At 40.5% G+C, this 17,864-nt stretch overlaps 1 protein-coding gene across 1 annotated transcript in view; it reads right to left on the bottom strand.

Annotated features, from left to right (window-relative positions):
- LOC135113745 (trace amine-associated receptor 8c-like) overlaps positions 1–17,864 on the bottom strand; it is a 48,932-nt gene that overhangs the window by 14,502 nt on the left and 16,566 nt on the right. Inside the window, exon 3 of the mRNA XM_064029315.1 lies at positions 3,255–3,497. Within this exon, the coding sequence (XP_063885385.1) occupies positions 3,255–3,497 (243 nt within the window). The remainder of the gene's footprint in view (positions 1–3,254; positions 3,498–17,864) is intronic.

The following is a 17,864-nucleotide window of genomic DNA, read 5'->3' as shown; positions in this document are numbered from 1 at the left end:
CCTTCCATCACATCACAGGCATCTAGAACCGCTGGAAAGCACTGCACGGGAATCACTCAATTGCCACTGCTGGAAACACTCACACAGCCTTATTCTTAGCAGCTCTTCTCACATCACCCACCCCAGCACTCCCCAGCTTTCCCCAGCCCTCCCCAGCCCTTCCCCAGCCCTGCCCGCCAAAATCCAGGTCGGGACACCACTTTGCAGGGGTCTGGTGTCCACCGGGGGGCTCCTGGTGGAGTGAGGGGATAGGGAAGGGGCCACGGTTATTGAGGCTTCGTGCAATCCTCGACAATGTATATAACCTTTGTGAGAAATGGCTGGTTGCGGTGCAGAGAATTGCACGGCGCGAAATGTGCGAATTTGTTTTGTTTTCGCGGTGTTAAGGGGAACGCTTGTCATGTATTTGCCAAGGACGTGGTGAGGTGACGATGAGACGCGCGCTGCCAGGCTGCCAGGTCGTGCCACTCAGGTGTGTACGTGTGTGTGTACGTGTGTGTGTGTGTGTGTGTGTGTGTGTGTGTGTGTGTGTGTGTGTGTGTGTGTTGTTAAGTGTTGTGCAGGAAGAAATATTCAATTATTGTTGGATATGAATATAATGTTTTTTTTTTTTTAATATTTTTCAGTCCCCCTTCAAATAACGTTAAGCCTCACAATCCCATCCTTGTGGGGCGCCGCTCGTCTGGCGGGACACGGTCTCCCCGGATGCTGTTACCTGGGCATCGATTCCCGCGTGGCGTGCAGGCGTGAGTCTCCCAGAACCAAGAGGCGTGGAGCAGAGACGACCAGGCCTCTCTTCCTGGTGGCACCATCCAGGGCTTCACTGAACCACTTCTCAGAGGAAAGTACGAGTATATGAGTATCCCTTCCCGGCCACCAGTGGAGTGTGAATCGCTAACTTATGAAGGGCTGAGGCCACGGATGCTTATGGGACAGAAACGCCTTCTAGTGCCTAACGGGTAACTACTGCCTGTCTTAGGCCTTGGAAATACCTCTGAGGCCTTGGAAAGACTGGAAACTCAACCCCTCTTTCCTTGAGTAATTGCAGCGACGCGACGCTATCAGATCAAAGATGACAAGTTTCACGCTCCGATATCAAAAGTTGTGCCGTTGATTTATGCACATGGTTGGTGTACGCGCGAGCGCGCGCGCACACACACACACACACACACACACACACACACACACACACACACACACACACACACAAAAAAAAAAAAAAAAAAAAAAAAAGTGGAAATTCTTACGCCTAAAATCAATGAGTTTTAAGAAGGCCAAAATGGAATCAAAACAAAGGCGCGAGTGAGGCACCACCAGGAGAGATTGACGCTTCTCCTTCCTCTCAAAATCTACGTCAATTCTTTTCCGAACACTCAGCATCTGGAGCACCATCTGGCGGACTGCTCCCCTAGCATTCCTAGTACGCTTCAGTTCTCTGCGTGTGGGGAGGAGGGCGCCTTCAGGAAGGCTCAGAGTGGATTAAGGGACTCGCCTTGATTATCCCTTAGTTACAGACGTATTTAGCTCGTGGTGAACGCAGCCTCTCAGCCTCACTCAGCCTCCTCCCAACCCTCGCGCCTTTCTGTGTGAGATGTAAAGAGGAGCTGCCTCAGTGTTTCTCCGCGCCCGTCTCTCATGCTGGACTCTGAACACTTTACAAGATTGCGACCACAACACGAGGGTGGCTGCCTCGTGACGTGCGTCCCTCCCCCTTAAGAAACAAGAGGGATGGGGCCGAGGAGTGCAGGTGTGGGGCGAGTGCACGAGATCTTCAGTAACTTGTGGCACAACGAGCCCCAGTCCCCGCTCAAGTCCCGTGTTGCTCGCCCTTGTGTGGCGCTAGACGGCCCTTACACGATCAATGCCTCGCCACTCGTCCAACAAATGCGCCACTGCGGAAGCTTGAGTCTTCCCGCTCCTTGAATGTAACTTTGGGCACCGCAGACTCTCCCTCCCCGCTACCTCCAGACGGACTCCAGCACCACAGACGACAATGGCTGTACTGACTGACCCGACGCGTCAAGAGCGAGGAGGCGTTCCTTATGCAAAGCTGCGGAAAGTTAGCGCCGGCAATACTGATGAGATGCTGGAAGTTGGAGCGCCGCCTCTTACTTCCCGCCGAGGTACTGTTGCCTCGTAACACCTCGAGGACAGTAAATGGAAGGTGTATCGTATCACCTTGCACGTTTTCCACACCTGTTTCTCAGCGTGTGTCACTGTCTTGCCTCGCACTGCTTCATGTTTATATTTCCAACCACATGCTCCACTCGACTCTCCAGAATATGAGTGTTTCCTCCATAACTCCTCAAACTCCTCACATCTCGCACTGACAGTACTCTCTTGTGTGCTGTTGCATGAATAACGCTGTCCCTCGCAGGTGACATCGGCGCGGAGGGACCATCAAGTGAAAGATACACTGGACACAGGACCACACGAGAGTGATTCAAATTCTCAAAACTACAGCAAGGTCAACAAAACCAAGTTAATATAACCAAGCGGTAAAAACAACAAAGCAAACATAACAAGGAACACACATTTGATAAACAAAAGGTAAATCCATGTAGGTAAACACAACAAAGCAAACACAACTAAGAAAACACAGCTAGATAAACAACACAGATCAAATATAACTAAGTAAACGCAACAAGATAAACACAAATGGGTAAAAATAACTACTTAAGTAAACATAGTAAAACAAATACAAGGTAAACACAACTAAGTAAACACAAGGCAAACACAACAAGGCAAATATAACAAAACACAATAAAACAAACAAGATAAACACTAGATGAAGACAACAAAGCAAACAACAAAACAAACACTAGATAAACACAAGACAGCAGAGCAAACACGGCAAAGTAAACACAACAAACACAAGATCAACACAAGATAAACACAGCTAGCTAAACACAAGACAAACACAACAACTAGGCAAATATATCAAACCAAACACAAAATAAGCACACGGTAAACACACCCACACAAACACAAATAGAAAAAAACAACAAAAAAACACAACAAAGCAAACAAGATCAAGACAAGGAAACCCAAGAAAACACAAGACGAACACAACAAACCAACAACTCAGTCAGCAAACAACACAGTAAACAGGTAGCTAAACACAAAATAACCACAACAAACCCAACACAATAACTAAAACACACACAAAAAAAACACACTAAATTACCACAAGTCAGATATAAGAAGCCATCCACTAGGTCAACACAATGTAAACACACCCACACAACACTCACGGGTCTGGAGGCATGGCTGCTGTATTTGGCCGGGTGCAGCAGACACCAGTATCTGTCTAGCGCCAGCAGGGAGAGAGTAACAGCGGCCTGGTGATGAAGCAGAGGCAACAGCAGGGCTTGTCCGGCGCACAGCAGGGGCGGGTAGGGCCAGCAGTGGTACAGGCTCGGGTATACGCTCAAGGGCACCACCACCAGACCCTTCGCGAGGTCACACACCCCAAGGGAAGTTAGGAGATACCGAGGCTGCAAGAGAGAACAGAGAGGTAAACAGATAAGTAGGCTGACAGAGAGGTAGGTTGATAAGCAAGGTAGATAAGTAGATAGGGAGGTAGGTAGAAAAATAAATAGATGGACAGATAGATAAATAAACAGATAGATAGATAGATTGATTGACTGATTGATTGATTGATTAAATGGTAGACAGATAAATAGATAGATGAATAGACAGACAGATTGACAGATAAATAGGTAGATACATAGATTGACCGATAGATAGATAGATAGATAGATAGATAGAAAAAAGGTTGATATATAAATTGATAGATATACAGATTGATAAATTAGATAGATAAGCAAACAAATAGATAGAAAGATAGAAAGGCAAACAAATAGATAGATAGATAGATAGACAGATAGATAGATAGACAGATAAATAAAGGCAGAAAGATAAGTAGATATAAGAACATAAGAAAATAAGGGAAGCTGCAAGAAGTCATCAGGTCCACACGTGGCAGTCCCTGTATAAAATATGCCTTCCTTTTTCCAGCTATCATTCTCATCCATAAATTTGTTTTATCTTCTTTTAAGGCTCCTTAATGACTCGGCACTAACAGACCTGACTACTGAGTCTATTCCATTCTTCTAGCAGGAAACTAGATAAGTGAGTAGATAAGAAGGTAGGTAGATAGAGATAGGTAGATAATAAAATAGACAGATAGATAGATAGATAGATAGATACAAGGGTAGACGAACAGATAGGTAAATAGGTAAATAGATAGATATATAGATAGGTAGATAAAAAAAGACAGCTAGCCAGACAGACAGACAAAGACAGACAGACAGACACACGCATAGATAGACAGAGAGACAGACAGACAGACAGACAGACAGACAGACAGACAGACAGACAGACAGGTAGGTAGATGTACTGAGAGAGAGAGAGAGAGAGAGAGAGAGAGATTTGAGGGGATGAACTAACAGGGATGTTCAAGTTAGTGAAAGTGAATTGTTACAAGATTATCTCTCTCTCTCTCTCTCTCTCTCTCTCTCTCTCTCTCTCTCTCTCTCTCTCTCTCTCTCTCTCTCTCTGTCGCTTAATCAATATATTTTTCTCGTCAGCCTCATTACTTTTCCCAAAGTAATGTTTCATATAAAAAAGCTGTTATTTACGAAGACAATAACCACAAGTCAGAGAGAGAGAGAGAGAGAGAGAGAGAGAGAGAGAGAGAGAGAGAGAGAGAGAGAGAGAGAGAGAGAGAGAGAGAGAGAGAGAGAGAGAGAGAGAGAGAGCAAACAAATCCCATTCACCATATTTCATAGTTCATTAAATTCTCGTTCCGGAAGTCAGACTGGAGAGGAATGAATTGGAAACAGTTGGTCACTTTGCACGAGAGAGAGAGAGAGAGAGAGAGAGAGAGAGAGAGAGAGAGAGAGAGAGAGAGAGAGAGAGAGAGAGAGAGAGAGAGAGAGAAGGTTGGCCACACACATGAAATTTTGAGGAAGTGTGTGAGAAAGTGTGTGCGTTTTGGGTGCGTTAGGTGCTGGAGAAACGTACGTGTGTGTGTGTGTGTGTGTGTGTGTGTGTGTGTGTGTGTGTGTGTGTGTGTGTGTGTGTGTGTGTGTGTGTGTGTGTGTGTACAGGAACTAGACTCTCATATCTAGGGATATTGGCTTTTTTCTAACTTCTCTTATGTTTTCATGTCGTTTTTTTTACAAGTAGATAATTAGTGAGATAAGTAGCTAAGTAGTAGATCAGTAGATAGATAAGTAGACGGATAAGAAGGAATATTAAAGTAAAGTATAGATTTTATTTCTCAACACTTTTCTTCTTCCTTACTTTTACTTTCTCTCTAATTTCTCCTCTTCGTCTCTACTTTTTTTTCATTTCCCTTCCTACATATATTTTTTCCTTCCTTCTCTTTTCTCCTTTCTATTTTTTTTTCTTTTTCACTCCTTATTCATTACTCCAACTCCACTTTTCTCCTCTTCCTTCCTACATTTTTGCTTCTTCCTCCATACTTTTCCTTTCTTTCTTTCTTTTTCTCATTTTCATCTTTCTCTTAGTGTCTTTCTCCTTCCCTTTCTACATTTACTTTTTATTTCCTCCCTTCTCTTTTCTCCTTTGTTTTTTTTTCCTTTTCACTTCCTATTCTAACACTAACACTTTTTCCTTCCATTTTTTCTCTTTTTCCATATTTTCTCTTTTTGTTTACATTTTTTTCCTCTTCCTTTCTACTTTTCCCTCTTTCTTCTTACATTTTCCTCTTCTTCCCTATTTTTCTCTTTCTGCTTAAATTTTCCTTTTTTTCCTATTTTCCCTCTTTCTTCTCACATTTTCCCTTTTTCTGCCTCATTTTTTCTATTTTTCTCTGTACTTTTCCCTTCTCCTTCTTACATTTTCCCCTTTATTCTATACTTTCCCCTCTTTCTCCTTTCACTTTATCGTCTTCCCCTTACAAAGCTCTGTTTTTTCACACTTTTCCTTTTTCCTCCTGCCCACTGAAGGTGATGCGTTTGAATGCCAGGGAAAAGAATGGAAAGAGACGGCATATCGGAGTTGCATATTATAAAAAACTAAATAAAAATAGATGTTCCAGTTTTGTCTGAAAAAAAAGATAGGCACACAAAGGAGAATAAAAATGTTCGGAAGAAATAAAAGGGAATTAAAAAAAAAAGAAAACTGGAATGTATTAATGGAAAAATCTAGTTTTTTCTTTTTTTTTCTCTCTCTCTTTTATCATACCAATAAAAATATGAAGAGTATAAATAGCGAACAGAAAGGTCTCCCTCACACACACACACACACACACACACACACACACACACACACACACACACACACACACACAAGACAGATTACAATGATCATTACCTTGAAAAGAGACAAATAAAAAAATGAAAAAAAAAACAAGACAGCCATTAACTAAATCCCAACACACAAAAAGAAAGATGACAAAGATGAATGAATGAACAAAAAAAAGAAAGATGAGACAGCAAAACGCAAAATAAGCGTGGTCTGAAAAATAAAAGGAAACAGAGGAGAGAAGAGAAGAAAACTCTAATAACAAAACGACGAAAATAAAAGAGGACACAACAAAAGAAAAATAATCAACCCTTAAAATATAAAAAAATATATAAATAAAAATGGAAAACACAACAAAATAATAATCCTACTGACCTAGAAAAAGAAGAAAGGAACAAGAAGAAGAGAAGAAAAAGAGATATATAAGTTGTGCGTAATTTTTTCCCTCCTCTGACCTTAAAAGAAGAAAGGAAGAAGAAGAAAAGAAGAAAAAGAGAAGTTGTGCGTAATTCCTTTCCTCCCTTCATCCCGTCTGAGATATGATGACGGGGACACCAAAACACACCAGATGACGTAGATTAGAATGAGAGCCCTTAGGGAGAAAGATTGAATGAGAGAGAGAGAGAGAGAGAGAGAGAGAGAGAGAGAGAGAGAGAGAGAGAGAGAGAGAGAGAGAGAGAGAGAGAGAGAGAGAGAGAGAGAGAGAGAGAGAGAGAGAGTGTGTGTGTGTGTGTGTGTGTGTGTGTGTGTGTGTGTGTGTGTGTGTGTGTGTGTGTGTGTGTGTGTGTGTGTGTGTGTGTGTGTGTGTGTGTGTGTGTGTGTGTGTGTGTGTGTGTGTGTGTGTGTGTGTGTGTGTGTGTGTGTGTGTGTGTGTGTGTGTGTGTGTGTGTGTGTGGGCAGATAGATGATTGCCGGGTAATAAGAGAAAGTATGGTGGAGGAGATATGGTGGAGATATTTGGAAGGAAGAAAAGAAGGCAAAGAAAAAGAAAAGAGAAAGAGAAAGAGAGAAAAAGAGGAGAAAAGAGAAAAGAGCAAGAAAATTGAAAAGAAGAAGAAGATGGAGATGATGATGATGATGATGATGATGATGATGAAGATGATAAACACAAATACAACAACAAGAAGCAGGACGAAACGTGAAATAACTAGCAGAATAAGAACGATAAAAACAAGAACAAAAAATCACAAGAACACTAAAAAGAAAATAAAACACAAGAAAGAGAAACACGAAAAAATAACAAGAAAAGAACAAGAAAATAACCGAAAACAAGAAAACGAGAAGAAACATTAGAACACAGTAGACGAAAGAAAACGAAAACCAAAAAAAATAAGAGGGGGCAGTAGAGGAAGAAGGAAGAAGAAGAAGAAGAAGAAGAAGAAGAAGAAGAAGAAGAAGAAGAAGAAGAAGAAGAAGAAGAAGAAGAAGAAGAAGAAGAAGAAGAAGAAGAAGAAGAAGAAGAAGAAGAAGAAGAAGAAGAGGAGGAGGAGGAGGAGGAGGAGGAGGAGGAGGAGGAGGAGGAGGAGGAGGAGGAGGAGGGCGATCACACGGAAAACGGCCTGTGTTTACAAAGTCAATACCGTGAAAGAGGGAAAAATACACCACTCCTCCCAGTTTATCATCACAGGCAAAGGGGGAAGCGAGCCATAGCCAGACGTATGGAACACCCGACCCCCACACAAGGCTGGAAATGCTGGAAATACTGGAAATAGCTCTAATCCTGCAAAATAGGGGATCGCCACAAACACCCTGCGCAAACACGACCAAACAAACACATAAAACACAGCTCTCATGCACTTAGTAATACCGCGACCATCAATACACGGGGAAATATACAATGTGGAAAGTGTGTGTGTGTGTGTGTGCGCGCGCTGAGGCAAGTTACACACTCCCATACGTACATATTGACACAGACATACGTACAAACACATTACACACGCGGCTTGTTGTAGTTGTGTGTGTGTGTGTGTGTGTGTGTGTGTGTGTGTGTGTGTGTGTGTGTGTGTGTGTGTGTGTGTGTGTGTGTGTGTGTGTGTTTGTCTTAAAGTTACACACACACACACACACAACAACAACAACAACAACAACAACAACAACAACAACAACAACGATGCGAGAGAGAGAGAGAGAGAGAGAGAGAGAGAGAGAGAGAGAGAGAGAGAGAGAGAGAGAGAGAGAGAGAGAGAGACGAAAAAGGGCATGAAAGGAAAGGAAAGAGGTATAAACAAAGAGAGACAAAGAGAGAATAAAGTGGGGTAGAAAGAAAAAAGTAGAAAGAAAAGTGGCATGAAAAGACGAGAGAGAGAGAGAGAGAGAGAGAGAGAGAGAGAGAGAGAGAGAGAGAGAGAGAGAGAGAGAGAGAGGCTGAGGGAGGCTACAGCTCTTTTCATAACGACCTCCAACAGGAAATTACTAGGTCGATATGAGAGGAGCAATTGTCTATCGCCGCGGTGACGAGACGCTGCCGCCACGCTCCCGCCCTGCGCCAGACTGTTGCTCCTGCCACACGCTCACGCTCACTGCACACTTTTACATAATACCCCTCTCCCTAAAATAAATAAGTAAATAAATAAATAAACAGCTATTCTCTCCTCATCACAATGTTTTCTTGAGTATTATTCTATTTTTTTCAGTATTTTATTTTTCAAGCGGTATTTTAGTGTTTTTTTCGTGCTATTTTTCTCTTTTCTTCATTTAATTTTAAGTATGAACCGTTTTCCTCGCCTTTATCACTCATCTTATTTTTTTTTTTTTAATATAAGACAAATTCTGACTGCCTATTTATCGTTTTTGGCATATTTCTAAAGTGTTATGTGTCTAATTTTTACAACCTTCACGTCTTTTTTTTTTAATTTAAAGTCTCACAATTACCACTTACTGCATTTATTTATTTTTTGCTTTTCTTTCTTGTTAGTTTTCGACTTTACTTAAGTAGGTCATGAGTGATGCTCTGCAGGGAAGCCTTTCTTTTATGCAAACTTTCCGAAACAGAGAGAGAGAGAGAGAGAGAGAGAGAGAGAGAGAGAGAGAGAGAGAGAGAGAGAGAGAGAGAGAGAGAGAGAGAGAGAGAATCCTTTGTCTCTCGTGGACCTCCTCCTACTCTTCTGTGTCTGTGTGTGTGTGTGTGTGTGCCTCGCCTCGTCAGGGTTTAAATCAAGGAAATTCCCCACAAAGGATCCCTGGAAGCTGTTGAGTAACGTGTACGTATGTATGTGTATGTAGGGATGTATGTATGTATGCATGTAGATCGGTACGTATGTATATTTTGTAACAATGCTCTCGTATAATTTCGCATCGTTTAAAGCATAAGAGAATGATGTGTGTGAATGTATTGTGTCATTCATCCCACACACACACACACACACACACACACACACACACACACACACACACACACACACACACACACACCAAAATTAATATATTCCACGATACATCACACTTACATCCACACACACACACACACACACACACACACACACACACACACACACACACACACGAGCAGATATGTATAATGAAATAGAATAAATGAATAAATAATAAAGAAATATATGGTCATTTTTTATTCCTAACATATTTTATTCGTCACATTATTTCTTGTATAAATAAAATAGGAGGATAGTTTATTTGCATTTTTTTTGTGTGCATTTTTATAATTTTTACATTTACATTTCTGCATTAAATTCCTCCACTGTGAACCGTTAAATCTGAAATCAGTTGATATCTTAATTTTCATTTTTTTTTTCCACATTTCTCGTCATCCTCATGGAAAAAAATAGGAAATTTCATGACATTTCTCTTCCGTCACTTTCCCTCTATCTTTCATGCACCTTATCACTTGACACTCTTGCCTGACTTAAACATTCTGGACTTTAAGATTACCGGACATTTCAAAAACATAAACCAGATTAGAACCGACCCAAAATTAAAACTCTTACCATTTGAAAAGGGGAACAACAAGCAAAGTACAAAATGACCACCTTTTCTAATAACAAGTTTAATACATGGTTGGTTTGTGGTTGCAGAGATACAGCAGTTTGTGGTTGCAGAGATACAACAGTTTGTGGTTGCAGAGATACAACAGTTTGTGGTTGCAGAGATACAGCAGCTGCAAATCGTATCCTTCTTTTTAAACATCCTGTATTTTTAAAGGCCACAGGGATGATTGGTCCGATTCTTAAGATTTCAACCTAAAATTAAAGATCCAGATAAAATGTTAAATAACCACTAGAATCATGAAAGCGCCCTCGAAATCCCAAAGTCACTTCCACCTGAGCATGACAAAGGCATTACAGATCAGACGCCGAGAATACTGGATTTAGTCTTCCAGTGAACAACATCCAGGCAGAATTTTCGTTAGAATCATCAATAGAATCATGAAAGTGCCCTTGAAAACCCCTAGTAACTTGCACATGAACACGATATAAGCATTACAGATACGACGCCCGAAGTATGAAGAGAATACTGGATTTAGCCTCCCAGTCAACAAAATCCAGACATAATCTTTGTTAAATAATCATCACTAGAATCATGAAAGCACTCTTGTAAACCACAGTCACTTCCACCTAAGCATGACGAAAGCATTACAGATACAACTCACCAAACAAAACCTTAAGAGAATACTGGTTTAAGATTCCTGATCAGTAAAATCCAGGGAAACTCATTGTTAAATCGTCACTACATACAATCATGAAGACACAATTGGAAACCGCAGTCACTTCTACATGGGAACGATAAAGTCATTACAGATAACACGCTGAAACATTGCAGAATACTGGTTTTTAGTCTCCGGATCAACAAAAATCCAGCCAGAATCTTTGTTAAATCATCACTACTAAGCGCCCTTGAAAATCCCCCAGTCACTTCCATTTAAGCATGATAAAAACATTACAGATCAGCCGCCGAAAACCAGAGAATACTGGTTTAAGTCTTCCAATCAACAAATTTCCTATCGAGTCACAGAAACTCTCCCTATAACTTTCTTCTTCACCGCTGTCCCTCTCCTCCCCCCCTCTCTCTCTCTCTCTCTCTCTCTCTCTCTCTCTCTCTCTCTCTCTCTCTCTCGGCCATCACCACCAGTTCCAGGAAGGCTGTCGGGCTGTGTGGAGGCGGGGCTCGGGGGAGAGGGAAGGAGAGAGAGGAGAATGGAGAGGGAAGGGGGAAGAGGGGAGAGAAGAAGGGGACTGAACCTGAATGACCAATTTTATGTGGTCCAGCGAATGACCGAGCTAGGGGGAGAGGGGAGAGGGGAGAGGAGCAGTGAGAGAAGGAGGGAAAAGAGATGAGAAAAAAAGGGTGAGGGGAAAAAAAAGTAGTGGTGGGAATGGGAGATGAGAATGAAGAGATGAAAAGGGTTAAGGGAGAGAAAGAGGACAGTGGAAGTGAAAAAAAAAAAAAATACAAGGGGAAAAGTATTAACATTGAGAGAAAAAGGAGAGTAGGAAAACAAGGGAGAGATTTATTAATAGCAGAGAAAAGAGAGCAAGACGATAGAGAAAGAGACGAGATTGAGAGAAAAAGAAAATTAACATGAAAATAAAGAAGAAGGAGAATTAATAAAGAAAGAGAGTAGAAGGGAAGGAAATTGATATAAAAAGAGAGATAAGGGAGAGAATTATTAAAGGTGGAGAGAAGAGAAAGGAGAGAAACGAGAGGAGAGGATAAACGAAATGAGAGGAAGAGTGGTACAGGACAGAAAAAAAAACGAGGAAAGAAAGAAAGAAAGGAAAAAAGAACCTGAAGAAGCAGAATGGAGAAACGATATAAGACAGAAATAAAGAAAAGAGTAGAAAATTAATACGAAATGAGAGGAACGTGAAAGAAGAGAGTGACGCGGGAGAGAGACAGTCATTACCTAACAACGATCACTAAGGACAAGATCACTCACCTAAACCTCACACTCCTAGCAAACCAAACCAACAAAACACACCACCAGCATTCCCAAACATAACAAAACCACAAACCAACCCTAAAACTTGCCCTAAAACACAAAATCAAACCTTTCCAACCTTCACCTAATCTTAAGAACCCTTCAGGTGAGCACAGGTAAACTTCGCAGAGAGGAAAATAATCTAGTTAGGGAAAAAATGGGATTATAATAGGATTATGAGCAAAGGAGGGCGTGATGGGAGTACTAAATGGGTCATCTGGGGACTCTTTAATGTGAGCGTGCAATGCGAAGAGGAAGGGGAGGAGGATGGGAAGAGAAGTTCAAGAAGTTGGTTGGATGATGGCGCTTCTTCGGCCTATCACGCATTATGACAACCTGTGCGGCGTTCAGGTAAGGCAGGGGACGGTGGGGCCAAGGAATCTGCTGGGGCTTCTATCTATATGTAAATTCCCTTTCTTGTAAATTCTGTCTTGTAAACTCAGCCTCTCTCTCTCTCTCTCTCTCTCTCTCTCTCTCTCTCTCTCTCTCTCTCTCTCTCTCTCTCTCTCTCTCTCTCTCTCTCTCTCTCTCTAGTATGTGAGCAGTGGCTGTACCGACCCAAAAGCTATAGAGGTGATGAAAAATAAAATAAAAAAGAACAAGAAAACAAGAAAAGAACAAGAACACGAAAAAAAAACAAGATGTATGAGCAGCAACAGATACAATATTGTTATTATTATTATTACTATCATTATTATTATCATTATCTTTAATAGTAGCAGTCGTAGTAGTAGTAGTAGTAGTAGTAGTAGTAGTAGTAGTAGTAGTAGTAGTAGTAGTAGTAGTAGTAGTGATAGAGGTGATGAAAAATAAAATAAAAAAAGAACAAGAAGACAAGAAAAGAACAAGAACACGAAAAAAAAAACAAGATGTATGAGCAGCAACAGATACAGTATTGTTATTATTATTATTACTATCATTATTATTATCATTATCTTTAATAGTAGCAGTCGTAGTAGTAGTAGTAGTAGTAGTAGTAGTAGTAGTAGTAGTAGTAGTAGTAGTAGTAGTAGTAGTAGTAGCAGCAGCAGCAGCAACAGTAAACTTATTAATCGTACCCACAGTGGTAGTCAACAGAAACGTGTAGAGAGAGAACGAACTAAGAGGAACCATCAAGGAGATATAGAACCACACACACACACACACACACACACACACACACATACACACATACGGACGTCCCTCAGCCCACCCTTCATCGCACCACCCTAGCACACCCTGCACCTGCTTATAACGTAAGCACCGTCACCAGTAGTGTAATAAAACGACTAAACTGCCTCTATGGAGAACAGAACCCACAAACCAACTGAGATTAAGACATTGGACAGACGAGAGAGAGAGAGAGAGAGAGAGAGAGAGAGAGAGAGAGAGAGAGAGAGAGAGAGAGAGAGAGAGAGAGAGAGAGAGTTCTTTGACAGCTCCACTGAGCCACACTCGCCATCACCCTTCACTCCCCTTCCACTTGTCCTCTTACTTGTGTTGACACTCTCTCTCTCTCTCTCTCTCTCTCTCTCTCTCTCTCTCTCTCTCTCTCTCTCTCTCTCTCTCTCTCTATGGAAACAGGAAAGTCAGGGAACGAGGAAGAGGAGGAGGAAGAGGAGTAGGAGGAGAGGAAGGCACGCATCCTCCTCAAAACCTGCCTCAGGCAAGGAGGAAGAGGAGGAGGAGGAGGAGGAGGAGGAAGGATATAAAGATATTGAAAGGAAAATGCAAATCAAGGAAACTGAGGAATTTAAGTGAATTCAAATATGAAAGAGAGAGAGAGAGAGAGAGAGAGAGAGAGAGAGAGAGAGAGAGAGAGAGAGAGAGAGAGAGAGAGAGAGAGATGAATCGACAAATATAAAAGACAATGAACGGAACAAATTGATAAGAGGAGATGGAGGAAAGAGAAGGAGAATAAGAAGTAAGGAGTTGAAAGGCGGACCATCTAACAGAACTGAAAAATTCTGCTTGAACGAGCGATATTGATTACTAGTAATTCTCTCTCTCTCTCTCTCTCTCTCTCTCTCTCTCTCTCTCTCTCTCTCTCTCTCTCTCTCTCTCTCTCTCTCTCTCTCTCTGTCTCCATTTGTGGGGTTGGTGGTTTACAAAGGCGAGTCACAAAGGAAGGAAAGAGAAGCAAAGAAGGACGAGAGGAAAACGAAGCGATGGAAAGAAAGAAGGAAGAGATAAATGAGATAAAGGAATACAATAAACGGAAAGAAATATACAAGCCTCAGTTAACACATCTTCCCATAACGCGAGTCATCTTTCCCTATACAAACTTTCTAACCCTCATCTGCTCTCTCAAAATATATCCGCTCCCCTTCCTGACCTAGTTCTGAAAGCCGCCGTCCTCCCCGCGACACAGTTTCCCTCCCGCCACCGCTACACCGCCATACCCTCCCGTGTACGTTGGCTGTGCTTCGACAAGGCCAGCGAAAGCAAACAGATAGACGTGAGTTGTATTGTATGGGTGTCCAGCGCCATGTTAGCGAGTGATTGAGCGAAACTGAGGTTGTTATCGTTATGTTAGCGAAAGGAAGTATGTAAATGTAGCGAAACTGATACTGTTGTAGTTTAAATTAGGGAAAAGAAATATATGTAACGAAACTAATAATGGTTGTAGTTATAATAGGGAAAGGAAGTAAATGTAACGAAACTAAAATTGTTATATTGTAGTTATATTAACGAAAGGAAGTAAATGCAAGGAAACTAAAATTGTAATAGTAGTTATATTAGCGAAAGGAAGTAGATGTAACGAAACTGAAATATATGTTAGGAAACTAAAATTTTTATACTGTAGTTATATAAGAAAAAGGAAGTAAGTGTAACGAAACTAAAATTGTTGTAGAAAAATATATATGCAACGAAATTGAAATTGTTATCGTTATGTTAGCGAAAGGAGGTAAATGTAACGTAACTTTAAAACAAGAAAATAAGACTTTTTTTTCTTTTACCATTATACACCAGCCTCTACACTATTAGATGCAAAATGGAAGACAAAAACAGGACAGATCAACTGGAATATGAGGACTTTAATACTAACATAAACAAAACAGAGGAAAATAAGGGAAATTTATTATAATACAATGAATTTTATATACAAGAAGCAGAACGGAAGGAAGAAGAGGAGAAATCAGCTTGAATATGAGGAATCCTAATATCAACATAATCAAAATACTCGTAAATGAGAACAAGCGAGATTATAATAACGCGTGGACTCCTAATGCTATCTGATATTAATTAAAAGATCTCATTACATGTAATCTTCCATTGTATTAACATTCCTACACCTGTTCTTGTTCAATGAGAGACTTTGGGGTTAAGAACGTTCAGTGAGAGACTTTGGGGTTAAGAACGTTCAGTGAGAGACTTTGGGGTTAAGAACGTTCAATGAGAGACTTTGGGGTTAAGAACGTTCAATGAGAGACTTTGGGGTTAAGAACGTTCAATGAGAGACTTTGGAATTAAGAACGTTCAATGAGAGACTTTGGGATTAAGAACGTTCAATGAGAGACTTTGGGGTTAAGAACGTTCAGTGAGAGACTTTGGGGTTAAGAACGTTCAGTGAGAGACTTTGGGGTTAAGAACGTTCAGTGAGAGACTTTGGGGTTAAGAACGTTCAGTGAGAGACTTTGGGGTTAAGAACGTTCAGTGAGAGACTTTGGGGTTAAGAACGTTCAATGAGAGACTTTGGGATTAAGAACGTTCAATGAGAGACTTTGGGGTTAAGAACGTTCAGTGAGAGACTTTGGGGTTAAGAACGTTCAATGAGAGACTTTGGGATTAAGAACGTTCAGTGAGAGACTTTGGGGTTAAGAACGTTCAGTGAGAGACTTTGGGATTAAGAACGTTCAATGAGAGACTTTGGGATTAAGAACGTTCAATGAGAGACTTTGGGGTTAAGAACAGAAGGTAACGCTCCGATACAAACACTATGCACTACTGACAATGAATAAGTAAGTCAATAAATAGATGAATAGATTAATAAATTAACTAATTAATAAATACATAAAAAAAATTATAATAACTATATGTAATTTTTTCTTGTTCGCTGAGTCTGAGAGAGAGAGAGAGAGAGAGAGAGAGAGAGAGAGAGAGAGAGAGAGAGAGAGAGAGCATTAATATCATCTAACAATAACACTGACAAGGAAAGATAAGTCACACGATGTTTGTTTTTTCTTATGCATTCCTCTAAATTGTTTACTTGCATCCTGTTCACTTAGTCTTCGAAAAAGTAAGTAATGTATCACTAATACTATCAGTACTATCACTTATTATGCAAACGAAATGAAGATAAGTTACATGATATTTGTTCTCTATTGAGCGTTTCTCAGAAAGTGTTGTCTTGCCTCCTGTTCAATGAGTCTTCGAAAAAAAAAATAGATGAAAAAAAGTGCAGTAATACTATCCCTAATATTATATAACAAAAGAAAAAAGTCACATATCTGTTCTTCCTCTAAAACGCTTCTTGCCTTCTGTTTGCATATAGTCTTAAGATAATAATAATAATAATAATAATAATAATAATAATAATAATAATAATAATAATAATAATAATAATAATAATAATAAAGTGAAATAAAAAAGAGCAGTAACACCAATACTATCAAAAGAAACACAAGTCACATGATGTATTTGTTCTCTCGCCTCCTGTTCGCTTATAGCCTTAAAAAAAAAGAAGCAATGATAATAAAGAAAAATAAAGTAACAAGCACCGCACTAACAAAACAAAGGTAACACATCATATCTGTTCTACTTAAAAAGACATTTCTCGCGTCCTGTTCACTTAGTCTCAAAAAAGAAAATAAAGAGAGGTAGCGCACTAATACTGTCAACACTATCAACAACTACCATCTACACTACTGCTAACAAAAGGAAGATACACTATATGATATCTGTTATTCCTAAAGCTTTTCTCGCCACCCTTTCATTTAATCTAAAAAGAAAAAAAAAAGAAAGAAAGAAAAAAGAGTCCGGTCACTAATACTACCTACACCATTTCTTGTAAGAACAAAAGAAAGATAAATTATATAATATCTGTTCTTTCCTCAGGCGCATCTCGCCTCCTGTTCGCCAAGAATCTTCGAGAACTTTAAAAAACAAGAGGACGCCGCGAGGGTCACAAAGCACATCGCCTTGTTTACCTCGGCACGGTGTTTCTTAAAGACGAGACTGCTCCAAGGCGGCTCAAGGGCACGAGAAGACGGCTCGAGGTGCAGCATCCAAAAGTACACGCAACGCTATTTTTAGTGACGGTGGTGGTGGTGGTGGTGGTGGTGGTGGATGGGGGAGGAGAAGTTGAGGTCACGAGATCTGAAAACAGGGAAGCAGAAAAGAAATAAAAGGAAAGTGGAGAAGGAAAGAGGAAGGAAGAGAGGGAAAAAAAGAAAGAGAGAAAAGTTGAAATTTGAGGACTTGAAAGAGAGCAAGTAAAAGAAAAGAAGAAAGGAAGGAAGGAGGAAAATGCAAATAACAAAGGCATGGAAATAAACAGAGCAATGAGAAAAAAGGATAATGAAAAAGGAAGACGAGGAGGAGGAGGAGGAGGAGGATAAGTTGAATCTGAAGAGAGGAGGAGAAGAAGTAGGAATTAGAATGAAAGCATGAAAATAAAGAAAAATAAGAAAAGCATGAGAAAAGACAAAATCAAGCAGAAAGAGAGAGAGAGAGA

The sequence above is a fragment of the Scylla paramamosain genome, chromosome 26, assembly GCF_035594125.1.
Source record: "Scylla paramamosain isolate STU-SP2022 chromosome 26, ASM3559412v1, whole genome shotgun sequence".
Taxonomy (NCBI): Eukaryota; Metazoa; Arthropoda; class Malacostraca; order Decapoda; family Portunidae; genus Scylla; species Scylla paramamosain.
Note: the sequence above shows the minus strand (reverse complement) of the source record. Positions and strands in the feature narration are given on the sequence as shown.